Source organism: Dama dama, chromosome 8 (genome assembly GCF_033118175.1).
Source record: "Dama dama isolate Ldn47 chromosome 8, ASM3311817v1, whole genome shotgun sequence".
NCBI lineage: Eukaryota > Metazoa > Chordata > Mammalia > Artiodactyla > Cervidae > Dama > Dama dama.
The window spans coordinates 3,355,990-3,373,292 of record NC_083688.1 but is presented as its reverse complement, the minus strand read 5'-3'; the positions used below and the strand labels follow the sequence as shown (position 1 = coordinate 3,373,292).

At 45.4% G+C, this 17,303-nt stretch overlaps 1 protein-coding gene across 3 annotated transcripts in view; it reads right to left on the bottom strand.

The window, feature by feature from the left end:
* Positions 1-13,737, bottom strand: part of OTUD3 (OTU deubiquitinase 3) — a 32,189-nt gene extending 18,452 nt beyond the window's left edge. For all 3 annotated transcript variants that reach the window (XR_009693778.1, XR_009693779.1, XM_061148065.1), the window contains exons 1-3: positions 13,420-13,737; positions 5,809-5,957; positions 673-785 (exon numbers count right to left, since the gene is read on the bottom strand). Coding sequence is in view for 1 of the 3 variants with exons in the window: in XM_061148065.1 (XP_061004048.1) it covers positions 673-785; positions 5,809-5,957; positions 13,420-13,643 (486 nt within the window). In the remaining 2 variants the exon portion in view is untranslated. The remainder of the gene's footprint in view (positions 1-672; positions 786-5,808; positions 5,958-13,419) is intronic.
* Between the last annotated feature and the right edge of the window lie 3,566 nt (positions 13,738-17,303).

Genomic DNA, 17,303 nt, shown 5'->3' with positions numbered 1-17,303 from the left:
TTGGGAGACCAGGTTAATTTAGGACACCAAAGGTAACTTAGAATAACAAAGGTAAGGGCAAAGGGGTATGAGGAGGGGAAGGGAGGACTAAGCAGCTCAACATCGTGCTCTGCCATCCCACAGCATAAACTGAACACCTGTTGTGAAATCTTACTTGCTGCAGAAACATCATCAGAATGCTAGGGATAGCTGGGAAGAGCACAGACATAGAGCTTGATGCCCTAGGCCATGAAATTTTGTTGTTCAAAAGTTCTTTTTTAGCAACAGTTTATTATAGTCAATTTGGTCTTTGTTTCTCTCCATCTAAAAAACAAAAACATACACATGGAACAGGTATATTCAAACTAGAATCTGTATGCAAATCCTGTGAATTCTCATTTAGAGATTTTTACAAAATTATCTATGCTATTTCCACATTAGGCTCTCTGCCCCAAATCACCCAAGTAACTAACTGTTGAGTAATATTTCTGACATTTTAAGTCTCTGAATCCTACTTCAGACTCCATTTGTAATGCAGGGTTTAATTCCAAGCCACTACAAGCTTGCTGAGGTTCACAGTCCAAGTTACCCTGCATAGTTCAATATCATCAGTCAAGCCCCATTATCTTAGGATATCCCCAAAGCTAATTTTTAAATAAAGGCTTAACATAAATTCCTCAACAGATGACCTACCTGCCACAAAGGGGCATTAAGTTGATGAATCACCACATTCAACTGATGATTTCTTGCAAAGGCTACAATTGCATCATTGCCAGCAAATGTTCCAGGCTTTGCCAAACTGGCCACTGTGTGGAAGGAAATAGGAGAGAAAGAAAAACAAAGTCTTTATAATGGAAAAACCCAAATGCAAACATGCTTTGGTATTTATTTAGTTCCAAAAATGAGAAATCAGGGTATATGCCTGGAAAAGTCCAATAGCTTTGTCAGAGTCTAGCAGTCTGTACATGTCCATAGTTTGTTCTCTATCTCATAGATCACTTTTAACCCTCAAAATAGCCCTGTGAAAGAAGTGAAAGAGGTACTATCATGCACACCATCTTGCAGACGAGGAAACTAAAGCACAGGGCAGTCTGTAACTGTGTCCAAGGTCACAAGTCAGTACACAACAGAGCTGAGTTTTACCCCAGGCATCCTGACTCCAAGATCTTGGCTCCTGGCCACTCCATTATACAGCCTGTCACAATTTGCCCTCAAGGAGTTTACAACCAGCAGGGGACAAACAACAAGAAAACAGACACTGCTGATGTGCAGGTGCTTCAGGAAAGAAACGCACGCGTAGTAAAGCATCTGGCCTTACACAAAGAGAAGTCTGACCTTTGCTCCTGGGAAAGAACCTCTAAAACCCTGGCACTTCCCAAGTGATAGGGGTGTCTCTGTTGTTCACAGTGGCCCCTCTGACTGACCACATCTGACTGTTTATGCTAAGTCTATGCACGAGGTGACTTTTGGTGGACCTCTCTGGTCAAGTCACACTAGAAAGACCTCATGGACTAGAGAATGACTTGAACCACTTAGGCAATCAATCAACAAAATCTACATGATGAAAGCCTAATAAAAAGTCTGGACACTGATGTTTGGGTGCGGTTCCCTGGTTGACAATACTGTGTATTGTGTAACCTTCCGATATTTTACCATTGTGTAACCTTCTAAGATTCTCAGTTCAGTCACTCAGTCATGTCCAACTCTCTCCCATGAACCGCAGCACGCAGGCCTCCCTGTCCATCACCAACTCCCGGAGTTCACCCAAACTCATGTCCATCGAGTCGGTGATGCCATCCAACCATCACATCCTCTGTCGTCCCCTTCTCCTCCTGCCCTCAATCCCTCCCAGCATCAGGGTCTTTTCCAATGAGTCAGCTCTTCGAATCAGGTGGCCAAAGTATTGGAGTCTCAGCTTCAACATCAGTCCTTCTAATGAACACCCAGAACTGATCTCCTTTAGGGTGGACTGGTTGGATCTCCTTGCAGTCCAAGGGACTCTCAAGAGTCTTCTCCAATGATTCTACCCTATGGTTAATTTGACCTGGATCCTTTCCTATATAACTGTGAGTATAACAGACTTCAGTGAGCTCTGTGAGTCCTTCTAGCAAATTATCAAACCTGAGAATGGTTCTGAGAAACCACAAATTTTCAGCTGGTGTCAGAAGTCAGGGGAGTCTTAAGTAAGACTGTGTCCTCAAACCTTGCAGCTTGGCTAACTCCAGGTGGGGAACATAAGCCAGTCTGAACAGTGGGGAGGGGAGGGGAGGTATACCAGATAAGCTTCTCAGCTGAGACAACTACACTGCTTCCCAAAGGGCAGGTAAAAGACAAACAGAAGAGGAATGGATGATGTTCCAAGCAGAAGCGAGAAAGAGAACACGATGAGTTTACAGACTGCACAGTACTGGCAGGAACTTAGAATGCTGAGATGGCAGGGTTGGGGAGCACAAAAATATACTGGGAAATGGCAAGAGGGCAGGGAAACAAGAAAATCACAGATCATAAAGGCTAGAGTCGGAACATTCTTGAGGTCAATGGGGAGCTGCCTACCAGTGTTAGACAGGGGAAGACCTATTTGATATATGTTTGGATCACCTCTCTGGCTTCCACATGGAAAGCAAAGTGAAGGGGTCAGGAGGCAATGAGACCAATTCAAAGAGTACTGGAGAAATCTAGGCAAATGGTCAAAGAGGCCTGACTCTCTGAGGTAGAAGTGAGGAAAAATACATTGAAGGAAAAGTGACAAGACTTCACAAGTGAGTAGTATGAGAAGGCACTAAGAACATTCAGGCTTCTGGTGGGTATCTGTTTAGTTAGGGAAAAGATGATGCTGATTCTCCAAAGCCACAGACCAAAGGAAAGACATGACCAGACACAAGGATAACCAGGTCCTGAAGAGTTAAGTGAGCCATTCAATTATTCCATCAACAAATACGAGTGATGACTATGTGCCAGCCATTTTGCCACAGTGGGGAACAGACACAGTCCCGGCCCTCAAGAATCTCACAGTGTAACAAGGTAGACATTAAAAACACACAGCTATAAGAGCAGGAAATATAACAAGGCTAGGCTTCCACTGACACACAAAGAGAATGTACAGACTTCCAGGTTTCTTTTTCTTTCTGCTGTGGCAACCAGAGCCACTGTCCACTATGATACTCAAACCATGACGCAGCACCTGTACATCTAAGGTCCTGCCACACCCCACATCTACCACAAGGTCTTCACTGAAGAGGTTCAAAGCAGAATTTCAAGTCACAAACCAAAGATTCTCTTCACATACAATATTTATTGAATCAATGACCCAACTCATTTTATACATCATTAAACAACAAAACTTGCTCCATATATCCATATTTAATCTATAAACCGGTGACATCTAATTAATTGGTGCCTGCCGGACAAAAAATGATCCAGGAAGAGGACCGTGAGAACTCAATGACTAGGATAAACTACTCAATGGAGTTTCGCTGCTGGGTCTCTCTTGCTGCTTGTGCCTAATAAATGAGTGCTTTCCCAGTGATGAATGAGAAAAAATGTGTTCCTCCTGCTGCCTTTTAATTTATTAAAGCACAGCTACCCTAGCCATTCCCCAAGCAGAACTTCAAAATCACCTTTGTCTCTACCACCACCAGCCCCGCCCCCGCCCCCTCCAACGAGGCCTATCAATTACACTACCAAGCTGGGGGCTGGTCTGGACCCACTCATCATCCCCAGGACAGCCCTGGCGGAAGGCGCTCATACCTTCATCTACCAACGTGCAGAGCCTCCACCTCGGCCTCTTCTCAGTCTCTCCCCCCACCCACTCTGGACTGGTTCCCAGAGTCAGTGCTCCGAAACACAGAATGATTCTCTTTCCTGAGACAGGTAAGACTGTGAGCCCTGTGATGAAAATGCTATTCGTAAAACATAAATATATCAGCACCTAGCACAGCAGTCTCAGTAAATAATTGTCAGAATCAAAGCTTAAAACTCATAAATATTTTCTTACTAGATTTGAGCCTATTAAGGTACTAATATAAATCCCTGACTGCCTCAAAGAAATCAGATTGTGTTTGGGTTTGGGGGAGAAATTAAAATGACCTTACTGGTTTTTCTGATTATAAAAGTAATTCATGATCACTTAAAAATCAGAAAATCTACAGAAGGTAATTTGAATACTCATAGTCCCAGGATCCCAAGATGGCTGGCACTTACTAAAAACTTATTTTAATTGTATAATCTAATTTACTCTTTACCAAAACCCCCTATAAATTAGGTACTATTATCTCCTCTTAATAGAAGCTATCGAAAGACAGTGAGTGGTTTCTGAAAAATAACTGGAGCCAAGAGTTATAAACCATAACTAACAACCATAAACTGTTAGAATCTTTCCAGACTTGCAGATGATATCACTCTAATGGCAGAAAGCAAACAGGAACTAAAGAGCCTCTTGATGAGGGTGAAAGAGGAGAGTGAAAAACGAAGCTTAAAACTCAACATTCAAAAACCTAAGATCATGGCAACCGGTCCCATCATTTTGAGGCAAACAGAAGTGGGGAAAGGGGACTCCTAGACTTCAAAATCACTGCAGATGGTGACTGCAGCCATGAAATTCAAAGACACCTGCTTCCTAGAAGAAAAGCTATGACAAATGTGGACAGCATATTAAAAAGCAGAGACATCCCTTTGCCAACAAAGGTCCATAAAGTCAAAGCTATGGTTTTTCCAGTAGTCATGTATGGATGTGAGAGTTGGACCATGAAGAAGGCTGAGCACCAAAGAAGTGAGGCTTTCAAACTGTGGTATTTGAGAAGACTCTTCAGAGTCCCTTGGACTACAAAATCAAATCAGTCCAACCTAAAGGAAATCAACCCCAAGTATATATACATTGGAAGGACTGATGCTGAAGCTCCAATACTTTGGCCACCTGATACGAAGAGCCAACTCACTGGAAAAGACCCTGATGCTGAGACAGACTGAAAGCAGAAGGAGAAGGGGATGACAGATGGCTGGATGGCATCACCAACTCAATGGACATGAGTCTGAGTAAGCTCGGGGAAAAGACAGGGAAGCCTGGCATACTGCAGTCCATGATGTCGCAAAGAGTCGGACATGACTTAACGACTGACCAACACCAACAGACTTTTCCTAATTTGTTTTGTATACATACACCTTTTAAAAACAGGGTCAATCTTGGACTGCACGGGTGGCGCAGCAGATGGGAATCCACCTGCCAATGCAGGGGACAGAGGTTCAACTCCCACTCTGGGAAGATCCCACACACAGCAGGGCAATGAAGCCCATGCACCACAACTACCAAGCCTGCAATCCAGAGCCCTCGAGCCGCAACCACCGAGCCTGCGACCACTGAAGCCTGTGCGTCCAGAGCCCATGCTCCTCGACAAGAGAAGCCCCTGCAGTGAGAAAGCCACGCACTGCAGGGAAGAGTGGCCCCCTCACTGAAACCAAAGAAAGCCCGTGTGCAGCAGTGAAGATAAGGCACAGCCAAAAATAAATAAAATTTTTTTAAAAAATAGGATCAACCTTAAACACAGTGTTTTATAACCTGCTTCCCCCCTTCTCCCATCCCCTCCACCCCAAATAAAAAGTCACTTTTCGAGTTAATTAACATCATCATTTTTATTAATGGCACCCACATCTAAACCTACTGATTCCTAACTGCCTAGGCATGCTGCCTGTTACAGAGCAGACAAACAAGTATTTTTTGAATAAAACATGCCATACTTTATGTAATTCAGCCCTAGCTGGGGGGGTCAGGGATGCTGCCGGACCTAACTGCCCGCTGCATCACTCCTGGAGGCTCCAGCACCCACGGGAACCTACCGTGCTTCTCAAAGGGAACGTCGTCCTCCACAAAGGGCTCAAAGTCCTCCCGCTGCTTCACCATGTACTCCACCGTCTCCTGTCGGTGCCGGAGATGGTTCCGCGAGTGTCCTTCCAACTGGTCCCCAAGGGCTCTGAACAGGCAATTGCTGTCAAAACAAAATGCTGGTCAAGACCTTTTAGAAATGAACTTAGTTCATCCAAAACAGTGATGCTTCATGGCAGGCTATCCAAGGAAACCTTTCACACAGAAAAGAGATAAAGCTTCAACTCTCTTGACTGTCCAGGATTCTTCCCAGATACCGGGGGCAGGAGAGCACTAGGGAAGATATTCAACCACATTACCTTTTTGAGAGGCAACAGACAAGAATCCTATTCCGCATTTATGAGCTGGCTGACTCAGGAAAGATACTGAACTTCTCTGAGCCTCCACTGCTTCAACAAGTGGAGTTGGTGATTTACTAACCACGTGAAGACAGGGTCCAGACACTATGGGCCACTCCACACCCAAGGGCAATCTATGACACCCAGACCTCCTTCCAAAATGCTAAATCGTATCTACGACCTCTTTTCTGAAAGCCCTTCCACTATGGCTTCCCAGCTAACTAACCATTCAGCTAACAAGTATCAAAAACATAGCAATGTGCCAAGCTCCCAATAGAAGCGACCAAACTTCACATCCTGTTTCGAGTCCTGAGGACGCGGTTGAGAAAGGCGTGGGAAGGAAAGCGCTGGGACAGCCCACAGGGACACTCTCCCTCCTCAGCACCTCTCCTCACACTCAAGGAGCCACAGTGCTGCTTCCACTTCTGCCAAATGAAAATTCTCCTCGTTTTCCTTTTGTTTTCTTCCTAAAGTGCTGGTAATAAATTTTAAGAGTTTACTTTCACACCCCTTAACGGCTTCTAAAATTCCAAACTACATCACAAACACAGAGCCCTGATCCACAGAGACTGAAACACAATCTGGTATCCTCAAAACTAAGGCAAGGATGTTCTGAAGCCAAACAGCTGCTGCCCACTTCCACATCAAGCTGTTTACTCTTCCAAATGAAAATCTATGACATTCTAATTCCAAAATATAAACTCATCACTTCTCAAAGGACTTTAGACCTAAGTGCTTGGTGACGGAGTTTTTTTTATTTTCAACTTAGAAAAGTGACTTTTCAACAGAAAGTTGGAGAGGCAGGAATCTCTTCAAACGTATAAGGATTTGGGGGGGGGGGGGGCAGGGAAGAAGGGAGATTTAAAAGGCAACAGATTCTATAAACAAAAGAATCCAAGAAACTGCATCTATCTGGGGCAACATTCTAGAAGGGACTGGAACATAACAGTTCTACACACTAGAATGAGAGGTGTGTTGCTAAAATCTAACAATGGTGGTCTTTTTCAACCACAGGGGGAAAAAAGGAAGCCAGTGGATAAGATGTTCTCAATTTTAAGCTTCTCTCTCAAACTTTTCTTAAACCTTTACCAACTGCTACCACTAGTTTACTCCTAAATTCCATTTAAGAGGTACGATTTGGCAAAAAATTACATACGAAGTTATTTTACATTTGATATCTCAAAATTCATGGTGTTCTACAGAAAGTAACATGTTTTCTAAGAACTTTCAGTAACAGGGGCAAATATTCCACACGCAAGTCAAAAAAGTAGGTATAAAACTGTGTACACTGCATAAGCTCAACCATGTTCATCTGCATACTATGTACACAGATGCAGAAACACATACAAATGTATGCAGGGAAAAAGCACTGAAACCATCACTTAAGCAGCTCTGACAATGTGCTGGGGCTGTTCCAAACACTTTACGTGTATCAAAAGCATTTAGTCCTTACAGTTAGCTCTATGAGACAGGCACAGTGACTATTCCCCTATGGTAAGGTGCCAAAGGTCACAAAATCAGTAGGTGCTGCATCCAGGATTCAATGCCAGGCACCAAAATGTGAGTGAAGTCATCCCTGGGTAGTGGAGTTAGGAGTAAGTGTCAAACTTACTTAAAATATTAAATGTACTTTTCTATATTTAAAAAAATTTCCTTGAGCTCACTAAAAATAGTCAAAATGAAAAATCAAGATAGATGAATCACTTCCTTTTCTAACAGTTTCAAGGCAATGACACAGGAAATGTGAACTAACACTACAAATGACCTGGGTTCTCTTAGGGAACCCAGGAAGAGCACTCACCATCCTCATGAGAACAGGGCGGCCACAGGCCGAAGGGCCTTCAGGAGACCCCAGCTGTTTTCTCGGCCCACGCCCTCACCTACTACACTAGAGCAGTGCTGCTCAGCCCTCACACTGCTGATATTCTGGACAAGCCTTTGCCCCACGCTCTGGAAGATGCTCAGCAGCACCTCTGACCTCTAACGACTAGATGCCGGTGCACCACTACCACGGCTCTCCACGCCAGTTGTGACAGCCAAAAATATTTCCGGCCGTTGTCCTCCCCACTTCAGAACCACATCACTATCCCTACAGATACACATACAAAAGTCATCAATTATACAAGTAGCATCCAAGGGCTTTGGATGCTCAATAATTTAGCATGAGACAATATTACAACATAGACATGAAAATAATTAATGGGCTCTTAGGGTGTAATTGGGCTTCCCAAGTGGCACTAGTGGTGAAGAACCCGTCTGCCAACACAGGAGACATAAGTGACATGGGTTCCATTCCTGAGTTGGGAAGAGCCCCTGGAGGAGGAAATGGCAACCTACTCCAGTATTCTTGCCTGGAGAATCCCATGGACAGAGGAGCCTGGTGGGCTACAGCCTATAGGTTCGAAGAGTTAGACATGACTGAAGCGACTTAACACACAAAAAGGGTGCAGTAATAGTACAAAATGCAGAAAAATGGGCGGCAGGTCAGGTTTTGTTCCCTTGTAGCTCAGCTGGTAAAGAATCCACCTCCAATGCCAGAAACCCTGGTCCGACTCCGGGGTCAGGAAGATCCGCTGGAGAAGGGATAGTCTATCCACCCCAGTATTCTTGGGCTTCCATGGTGGCTCAGCTGGTAAAGAATCCGCCTGCAATGCGGGAGACCTGGGTTCCAACGTGGGAGACCTGGGTTCGATCCCTGGGTTGGGAAGGTGCCTTGGAAAATGGAATGGCTCCCCACTTCAGTATTCTGACCTGAAGAATTTCATGGACTGTATAGTCCATGGGGGTCGCAAAAAGTTCGACACAACTGAGTGACTTTCACTTTTGAGGTCAGACCACTGCCAGAGTACTAGATATAATTCTGATCAGTACATTTTAAGGTATGTTCAAGTGAGGTGATGTGGCTTTAAACCTAGTGACCTTCAGCCTGAAGAAGGCTCCAGGGGACATGACAGCGGCCTCCAACAGTCCATCATGGTGAAAGGGATGTTATCCTTGTACAATAAAACTAAAACCAAAACAAGGAAGCTACAGAGACAAAGACAAACAGAAGGCAACTTTGTGTTAGTTTTATACAGACAGACTGCACAGACTAAGGATTCTGTACATTTCGATTGTCAAGCCTCAGTAACTGTCCACTTCCGTGCTATACAATATGGTTGCCACTATCCACAGGTGGTTACTAAGCACTTGAAATGTGGTTAATCCAAATGCATGTGTGCTGTAAGTGTAGAATACTGGATTTTGAACAGTATTTTTAAAATGTAAAGTATCTCATTAAAATTTGTTACACTGACTATATGTTGAAATGATCTTTTAGGTAGAGTAACTTGCCATATATACTAAAATTAATTTCATCCATTTCATTTTACTTTTTTAATATGGCTACTGAAAAATTTTCAAATTATACATGTGGTTCTGATTTCAATCAGGCAGCGATGGGCTCAATCACTGACTCTCAAAGTGTGATCTCTGACTAGCAACTTGAGCACCGCCTGAGAACTTGTTCAAAATGAAAATTCCGAGCCCTCCACCCCAGGCCTGCTGAGTCAAACTCTCTGGGGTTGGGACCCAGCAGTCTAGTCTCTCCAAGGATTTAATTAGCCCTCCAGGTGATTCTGTTTTATGCTAAAGTTTGAGCAACACTAGGATCTAGACTCTAAATCAGCAGTTCACAATTAAACTGCACTTTACAATCACATGTGGACTTTTTTCCCCCAATTATCCACAACCAGACCCCACTGCCTGAAATTCTGGCGTGGCTGATCTGGGGCAGAGTCCACTCACTGTATTTTTTCCAAAGTTCCCCAAGTGATTCTGTTGTGCCACCAAGGTGGAAAACCACTGAGCAAGACCCAAAGGATGAGGCTGTTGTACAGGTGATGCAGGAACTAACGGATATTGTGGATACCCTTCTGTCCCTAAAATCCTACAATTTAAAAAACCAGGTAAAACTTTAAAAATAAAACAACTTGTCCAAGACAGAAATAAGTAGCTACAATTAATGATTCTTTAATGCTTTAATATTAGAACATTACTAGTTAGTCCTGTAATTTGAGGCTACATTTAGGAAGATACAACCGGACATAGTTCAGAGAAATGTTAGTATTGTACTGCCTAGTCCAATTAGAGATTCTATTTATGCTACATTCAATCATGTTTTTAAGGACCACATCAAGGTTAAAATATTTCCTGTTTTGAAACTGAATCCAATTTATGTGGGTCCACCCTCCGGACAACACAATAAATATGAAGGTGGCCCATGAAGCATTACAACACCCCATAAGCAGCTCCCTGATTAACCCATGCTACACTGATCCAGCTCACATGAAGGCTACATTGCGGAATACCAGCTGGTTTATGCCCAAGCACCCAAAGGTTCCAGTATGCTACAAATGCCACACTGCCAACAATGAATACACTTATATAGTGAGATACTATCTCAGGCTATTCAATATTCTTATCAGACCAGGATGGAAAGTCAGAAGAGTGGAGACTTGATTATTTTTTCATTACCTAACTTCATATTTCACCAAGAGTACTCAAGAAATATCAACAAACAAAATAATCCACTGATATCTGCTAACCCGTAACATACACAGGAAGCACCATCCACTGCACAGTGATAAGCCTGTCTTCACCATATCCAAAAGTGATAAAATACTAAAGAGGACTAAACAGCCCACTGCATGGCATCCATGGGAAGAACTTGTGAGTGAAAAGGGGTTCACTTCATGGAGCCCACAGAGGAGGAATTACCATTATCATTTTACCTAACACTGCCCAAAGAACAGGGACGTCAGAAGGGACAGACATGAGCACTGCAGTCAAGCTGGCCCCCAGCCTTGTCATACTCAACAATTTGCAGATCTCTCAAAAATAAAGTGCTCCTGTGCCTTTACACATGTTACTCCTCAGTCTGGGATGCTCTCTTGGCATATTTTTATTGGCCCTTCATGACCCAGTCTGAGAATGACCTTCTCTGAGGCATCTAACACAGAGTAGGTTTCGATGAACATGTGTTGAATGAACGCAGTTTCCCTGGCCACTTCAGGGAGTGTAGGCCACTTCCTTCTCAATAGTATGCTATAATCAGTCACTGTAAAGAATATATTAACTTGTATTTTAATTATTTATACCATTCATTCTTAAAGTATGGCCCAGTTTGGGAAGGGAGGGTGTCTCTGAGACCTTGTCAGAGTTCAGACTCCAAAACTAATATGTTAGTTATCCTTTTCACTCTTTAATTCTCTCACAAGTGTACAGTGGAGTTTTCTGGAGGCTACTTGATATATGATATCTGATGTTATCACTCTGAAAGCTAATATACTGTGTTTTTGTAGCATGTTTTTACTTTATTTTACTTTCTCATATAGTAAATATTGAGCCAAAGCTCTTTGGAGTCCTCATTCATTTTTAAGAGTATAAAGGGATCCTAAGACCAGAATGTTTGAGACCTGCTGTCCTGTTTCTCTCTTACTAGGCAATGTACTCCCAGCATCTTCCTCAACCAATGTTTGCCGAATTAACTAAAGAAATATGCTCTCTTCAGGGGCAGGGGAGCAGAAGTAGTACTCCCCAAGTTTCCCATAGCACTATGAAAACTCCCTCAAGATTTTACAACTCCCTGTGCTGCAACTCCTGCTCATAAGCAAGCTTCTGCTGAGGATGTCCGTGTCCTGGACACACTGACAGTGGGAATACCATCCCCAGCATAGCGGACACAAGCAATCCAACCATTCGTAAGGAAGAGTCAGACTCCAGCTCAGTCCCACCAAATTCAACCGGTACTTCAGTTTATATACCAATGTCTTGTGCTTATGAGTGGCTAATGTCCACTCATTTAATTTCTTTAATAGTTTATCTAATAAACTATATTTGACAAAAATCAAGGTATTAGGCTAAAAGCAAGACCCAGCAAAGCAACCTTTTAACTGTAGCGACTCCAGTAATAAAACACCTCTTTGAGGGGACCTGCTAAGGGCCTAGGTGGCCTTCCTCTATGATATTCTTATCATCATTTATTCAACAAAAACGCACTGAATGCCTTTAATGTACCAGGCACTGTGTTAGGGAGTGGCGAATAAATTGCAATCAAGCTCTAAATCCAATCTGCCTAAAACACTGCACATATGTAGGAAAACTGGGAAAGGTAACTTAAGGCCAGGTCATAAACAGTCTTGATTTATAATGAGACATAATGTAATTCAAAAAACATTTTCCTGCCCCTCTTCCACGCTTAAGGCTAAGGCAATTCTGTATGGTCTTTAGCTTCATCTTATTCTTGCCTCTTGGCCTAGCTGAGCCCCCAAATGAAGGAAGAAACAATAGCCAGGCTGTTATTAATACTGCCTCTTACACAGTGCCACACTCCAGCAACCAGACTCCCTTTTACCTACCCCCACAATGCGGATGCTAACTGATCTCCTCCCCTCTCCCTACCCTTTTTCTTCTTTCCTCCACACTCCTGGATCCATATCCCTCTTACTGGGGTCATTTTTCCTTCCCATCATCCATTCTCTCCCTCCTACTACCCCGTTTACCCCGAGTTCTTTTAAAAAAGCTGGACCAACAAAGTTGGACTTAGATTCCTGTCTAAACCCATCAAGCAACCCTGGGTAAGCGCCACTGCTTACAGAGGAGAAAATGAAGTCCATGCAAGGAAGAATTAAGAAAAGCTGCCTTCAACTTAACAAACAACAGGCCCTCGCAGACCTAATTTACCGAGTGTGGCAGAAGCGCAATACCCAACAGTAACGGCTCAAAGAAGTCCGAGCGTCCGGTCAAGTGGGGCTTACACCTCCTTGCGTCTGTCTGACCGTCATTGTGACAGCTCTTCGCACGGCCCTGCTCTGACTGGCTGGCTCCATCTCATTCCCTCAGGTCTCGGCCTAAAAGTCACCTTTTTTGGGGGGGGTGGGGGGGGTGGGGGATGACTGGCTCCATCTCATTCCCTCAGGTCTCGGCTTAAGAGTCACCTTTTTTTGGCGGGGGGGGGGAGGGCTTCCCGGGCACCGATCTAAGGAAGACCTGCTCCACTATTCTCTGTCAGGACCCCATACAGTTCGCCACAACGAGGACCACTGGGGACGCCTCGAGCTTCTCGAGAGAAGGCGCCTGGCGGGCTCGCGCTCATCCCGCGCTCCGCCGACGCACGGAGACGGTCGCCAAGTCCCGGCGCGACCCGCGGCGCCGCCCCCCGACCCCGCGCTCCCGGGCCCGCCTCACCCGTCCCCCGGCACCTCCCGCAGCTTCAGCCCCAGGGCCTGCAGCTGGTTGGCGAAGCTGACGAACTCCTCCTCGCAGCCCCCGCCGCCGCCGCCGGACTCCGGCCGGTTCCGCCGCTCCTTGGCCAGGGCCCGGCGCGCCGCCCGCTCGTCCCGCTTGCGCTCGGCCTCGGCTTTGCGGCTGCCGCTGCCCGGCCGGCCCTTGGCGGCCTGCTTCCGGGACATGGCCTCGGCCCCCGCGGCCCGCAACCGCAGGAGAAAGAGCCGCAGGACCGCTGGGGCGGCCGCCTCAGGGGCCAAAGCAGGCGAAGCGGCGCGGGCTACGGAGCCCGGCGACCGCGACGCGACCACCGCGCCTGCGCCGGCTTGAGGGGGGCGGGGCGGGGAGGGAGAGGCACCTCGGTCACATGACGGGACCCCGCCCCCTCGGCCTGGCCGGGCGGACAAGCGCCATAGAGAGCTCGCTGGGAAGAGCTAGAGGGGCACCCATGTCTGTTGGCGCCGCTCCGCCGCCTAGCGGTGAGCCGTCCTCCAAGTGCGGCGCCGCTGGGACCGGAGAGAACAGAATGGGGGAAGGTCAGAGCGAGCCTTGGTTCCAAAGCCCATAAGGAACAATAAATAATTAAGTCGCTCAGTCGTGTCCGACTCTGTGACTCCATGGACTGTAGTCTACCCGGCTCCTCCGTCCATGAGATTCTCCAGGCAAGAGTACTGGAGTGGGTTGCCATTCCCTTCTCCAGGGGGATCTTCCCAACCCAGGGAGGGAACCTGGGTCTCCCACATAGCAGGCAGATCCTTTACTATCTTAAAGCTGAGCGCCGAAGAATTGATGCTTTTGAACTATGGTGTTGGAGAAGACTCTTGAGAGTCCCTTGGACAGCAAGGAGATCCAACCAGTCCATCCTAAAGGAGATCAGTCCTGAGTGTTCATTGAAGGACTGATGCTGAAGCTGAAGCTCCAATACTTTGGCCACCTGATGGGAGAAACTGACTCATTGGAAAAGACCCTGATGCTGGGAAAGATTGAAGGAGGGAGGAGAAGGGGATTACAGAGGATGAGATGGTTGGATGGCATCACCGACTCAATGGACATGAGTTTGGGTAAACTCGGATTTGGTGACGGACTGGGAGGCCTGGTGTGCTGCAGTCCATGGGGTCCCAAAGAGTCAGCAACCAGGGAAGCCTGATGGCTCAGCCCACACCCTTGATTTAATCCGGCCCTTCTCTCCTTCTCTGCCTTCTCTCATAACTCAGAGAGTAGTAGCCCTTGTCCAGAACCAGTAGCTCCTCTAATAATCTGGATTCCATCCTAAGGCCACCAATCTAGGTTTGCCTGAACCAAGGGTTTTCACTGGACACAGGACTTTCGATTTTAAAACGGGGACAGTACCAGGCAAACCAAAGTAGCTGGGTAACCCTAATCCACATCTAGCTCCCCTAAAAGCTAACTCCGTCAGTAATCGCCTCTCCCCTGCAGAATCCTTCTTCTACCTCATCCCGGGCTCTCTTTCTTAATGCTGTCTCTGCCCTTCATAATTTTATTTTCTCACTCTACCTACAAGTTCCCCTTTGGGAATAGCCTCTGTTTCCTCAGTTTCAGCTAGCATATTTCTCTTCAGCTCTTGTGTTAGATGCAGGTGTAGCACTGAATCAAAGAGGCACGGCTATTGTCCTCAAGGAGCCCAGATTCCAGTGAGATGTATAGGCAAGGATATAGAAGTTTCCACGCTGTGTGACATATGTTATCAAGAGTGCAAAAAGTGGAGTGAAAATGCAAAAAGGCTTCCCAGAAGAGCTGCGTTCTGGGCTGAAACTCACAGGATCAGTAAGACTTGGCCAGACGAAGACGGTTAAAAGAGAGGGGATTCTGTGTCCAACACCAGAGCTCTGTTTTGGGAACTGAAGGAAGTTTAATTTGACCAAGGAGCCCAGAACTTGAGTTATGAGATAGGAAATGAAAGGATGGGTCAGTTCTGAGCCCAGCCTTGCAGGCTAGATGAAAGGGTTTAGCCCAAGTCCTTAGAGCCATGGGGAGCCACTGAGCATTTTCATCCAGAACTGACATGAGGAGGCGTACCTTTAAAATATATCTTTGGCTTTAGTTAGGAGAATGGATTGAAGGTGGGATGCCAGGCAGGAAGTTCCTGTAGCTATCCAAAGACAGATGATGGTGATAAGATGCTGAGTATGGGATGGAAAGAAAGAGGAGTAGACTGGAAAGATGGATTCATGTGCTAGAAAAAGCTCATGAAACAGAATTGGACTGAACTGTTGTGGAATGTTTCACATGCTTCTCTGAAGTTCCTGAAATTCCTCCTCTACAGATCCCCCTTTTATTCTCAAGAAAGAAAGTGAATTATGCCTGACCCTGTCTTTTCTTGCAATAGACATTCCAATGCCTGCAGCAACGCCTTTGCTTATATTTAGTTAAGTTGGGAGGCAGTGCTAGGAGTGGGAAACCCCTGGACAGAATGGTAGAGACCCAGATTGTGGTCCAAGTCTATCACTAACTCACTCCATGATCGTAGGTGAGTTGCTTAACCTTTCCCTCACCTATAAAATGGGAGTAACAGTGAAGACCACATACAATCATAATGATAGTAATGATAAACTTTTATAGTGTTTACCATGTACAAGGCACTGTTCTATTGCTTTACAAATACTACCTTCTTTAATCATTACAACAACCTAGTGAAATTTGTGGGGGGTTTTGAAACTGGACTTTTTTAATTTTTTTGGAGTGATTTCACACACTAGCAAACTAATGCTCAAAATTCTTCAAGCTAGGCTTCAACAGTCCATGAACCAAGAACTCCCAGGTGTTCAAGCTGGATTTAGGAAAGGCAGAGGAACCAGAGATCAAATTGCCAACATCTGCTGAATCACACAAAAAGCAAGAGAATTCCAGAAAAACATCTACTTCTGCTTCATTGACTACACTAAAGTCCTTGACTGTGTGTATCACAACAAACTGTGGAAAATTCATCAAGAGATGGGAATACCAGACCACCTGACCTGCCTCCTGAGAAATCTGTATGCAGGTCAAGAAGCAACAGTTAGAACTGGACATGGAACAACGGACTAGTTCCAAATTGGGAAAGGAGTACCTACACCAATATTCATCAGAAGAACTGATGCTGAAGCTGAAACTGCAATACTTTAGCCACCTGATGCAAAGAACTGACTCATTGGAAAAGACCCCGATGCTGGGCAACACTGAGGCAGGAAGAGTAGGGAATGAAAGAGGATGAGATGGTTGGATGACATCGCCAACTCGATGGACATAAGTTTGAGCTAGTTCCGAGAGTTGGTGATGGACAGGAAAGTCTGGTGTGCTGCAGTCCCTGAGGTCGCAAAGAGTCAGACACGACTGAGCGACTGGACTGAACTGAGTCCCTCCTCTGGAGGAGGACATGGCAACCCCCTCCAGTATTCTTACCTGGAGAATCCCCATGGACTGGGCAGCCTGGTGGGCTACAGTCCTTGGGGTTTCATAGAGTCAGAACGGGACTGAGTGACTGAACTGAACTGAACTGATAGCTGATTGACAATGTTGTATTCATTCAGGTATACACCAAAGTAAATCTGTTATCCACATACATATATTCACTCTTTTTTCGGTTCTTTGCCCACATAGGCCATTACAGAGTATGGAGTAAAGTTCCATGTGCTATGCAGTAGATCCTTATGTTATCTATCTTATACTTAGTAGTATGTGTGTGTCAACCCCAATCTTCCAACTCAGCCCTCCCCTGCCTTACTACCTGATAACTATAAATTTGTTTCCTACGTCTGTAACTCTGTTTCTGTTTTGTAGGTAAATTCACTTGTACCCTTTTTTAGATTCCACATGTAAGTGATATAAGATGTTTATCTTTCTCTGTC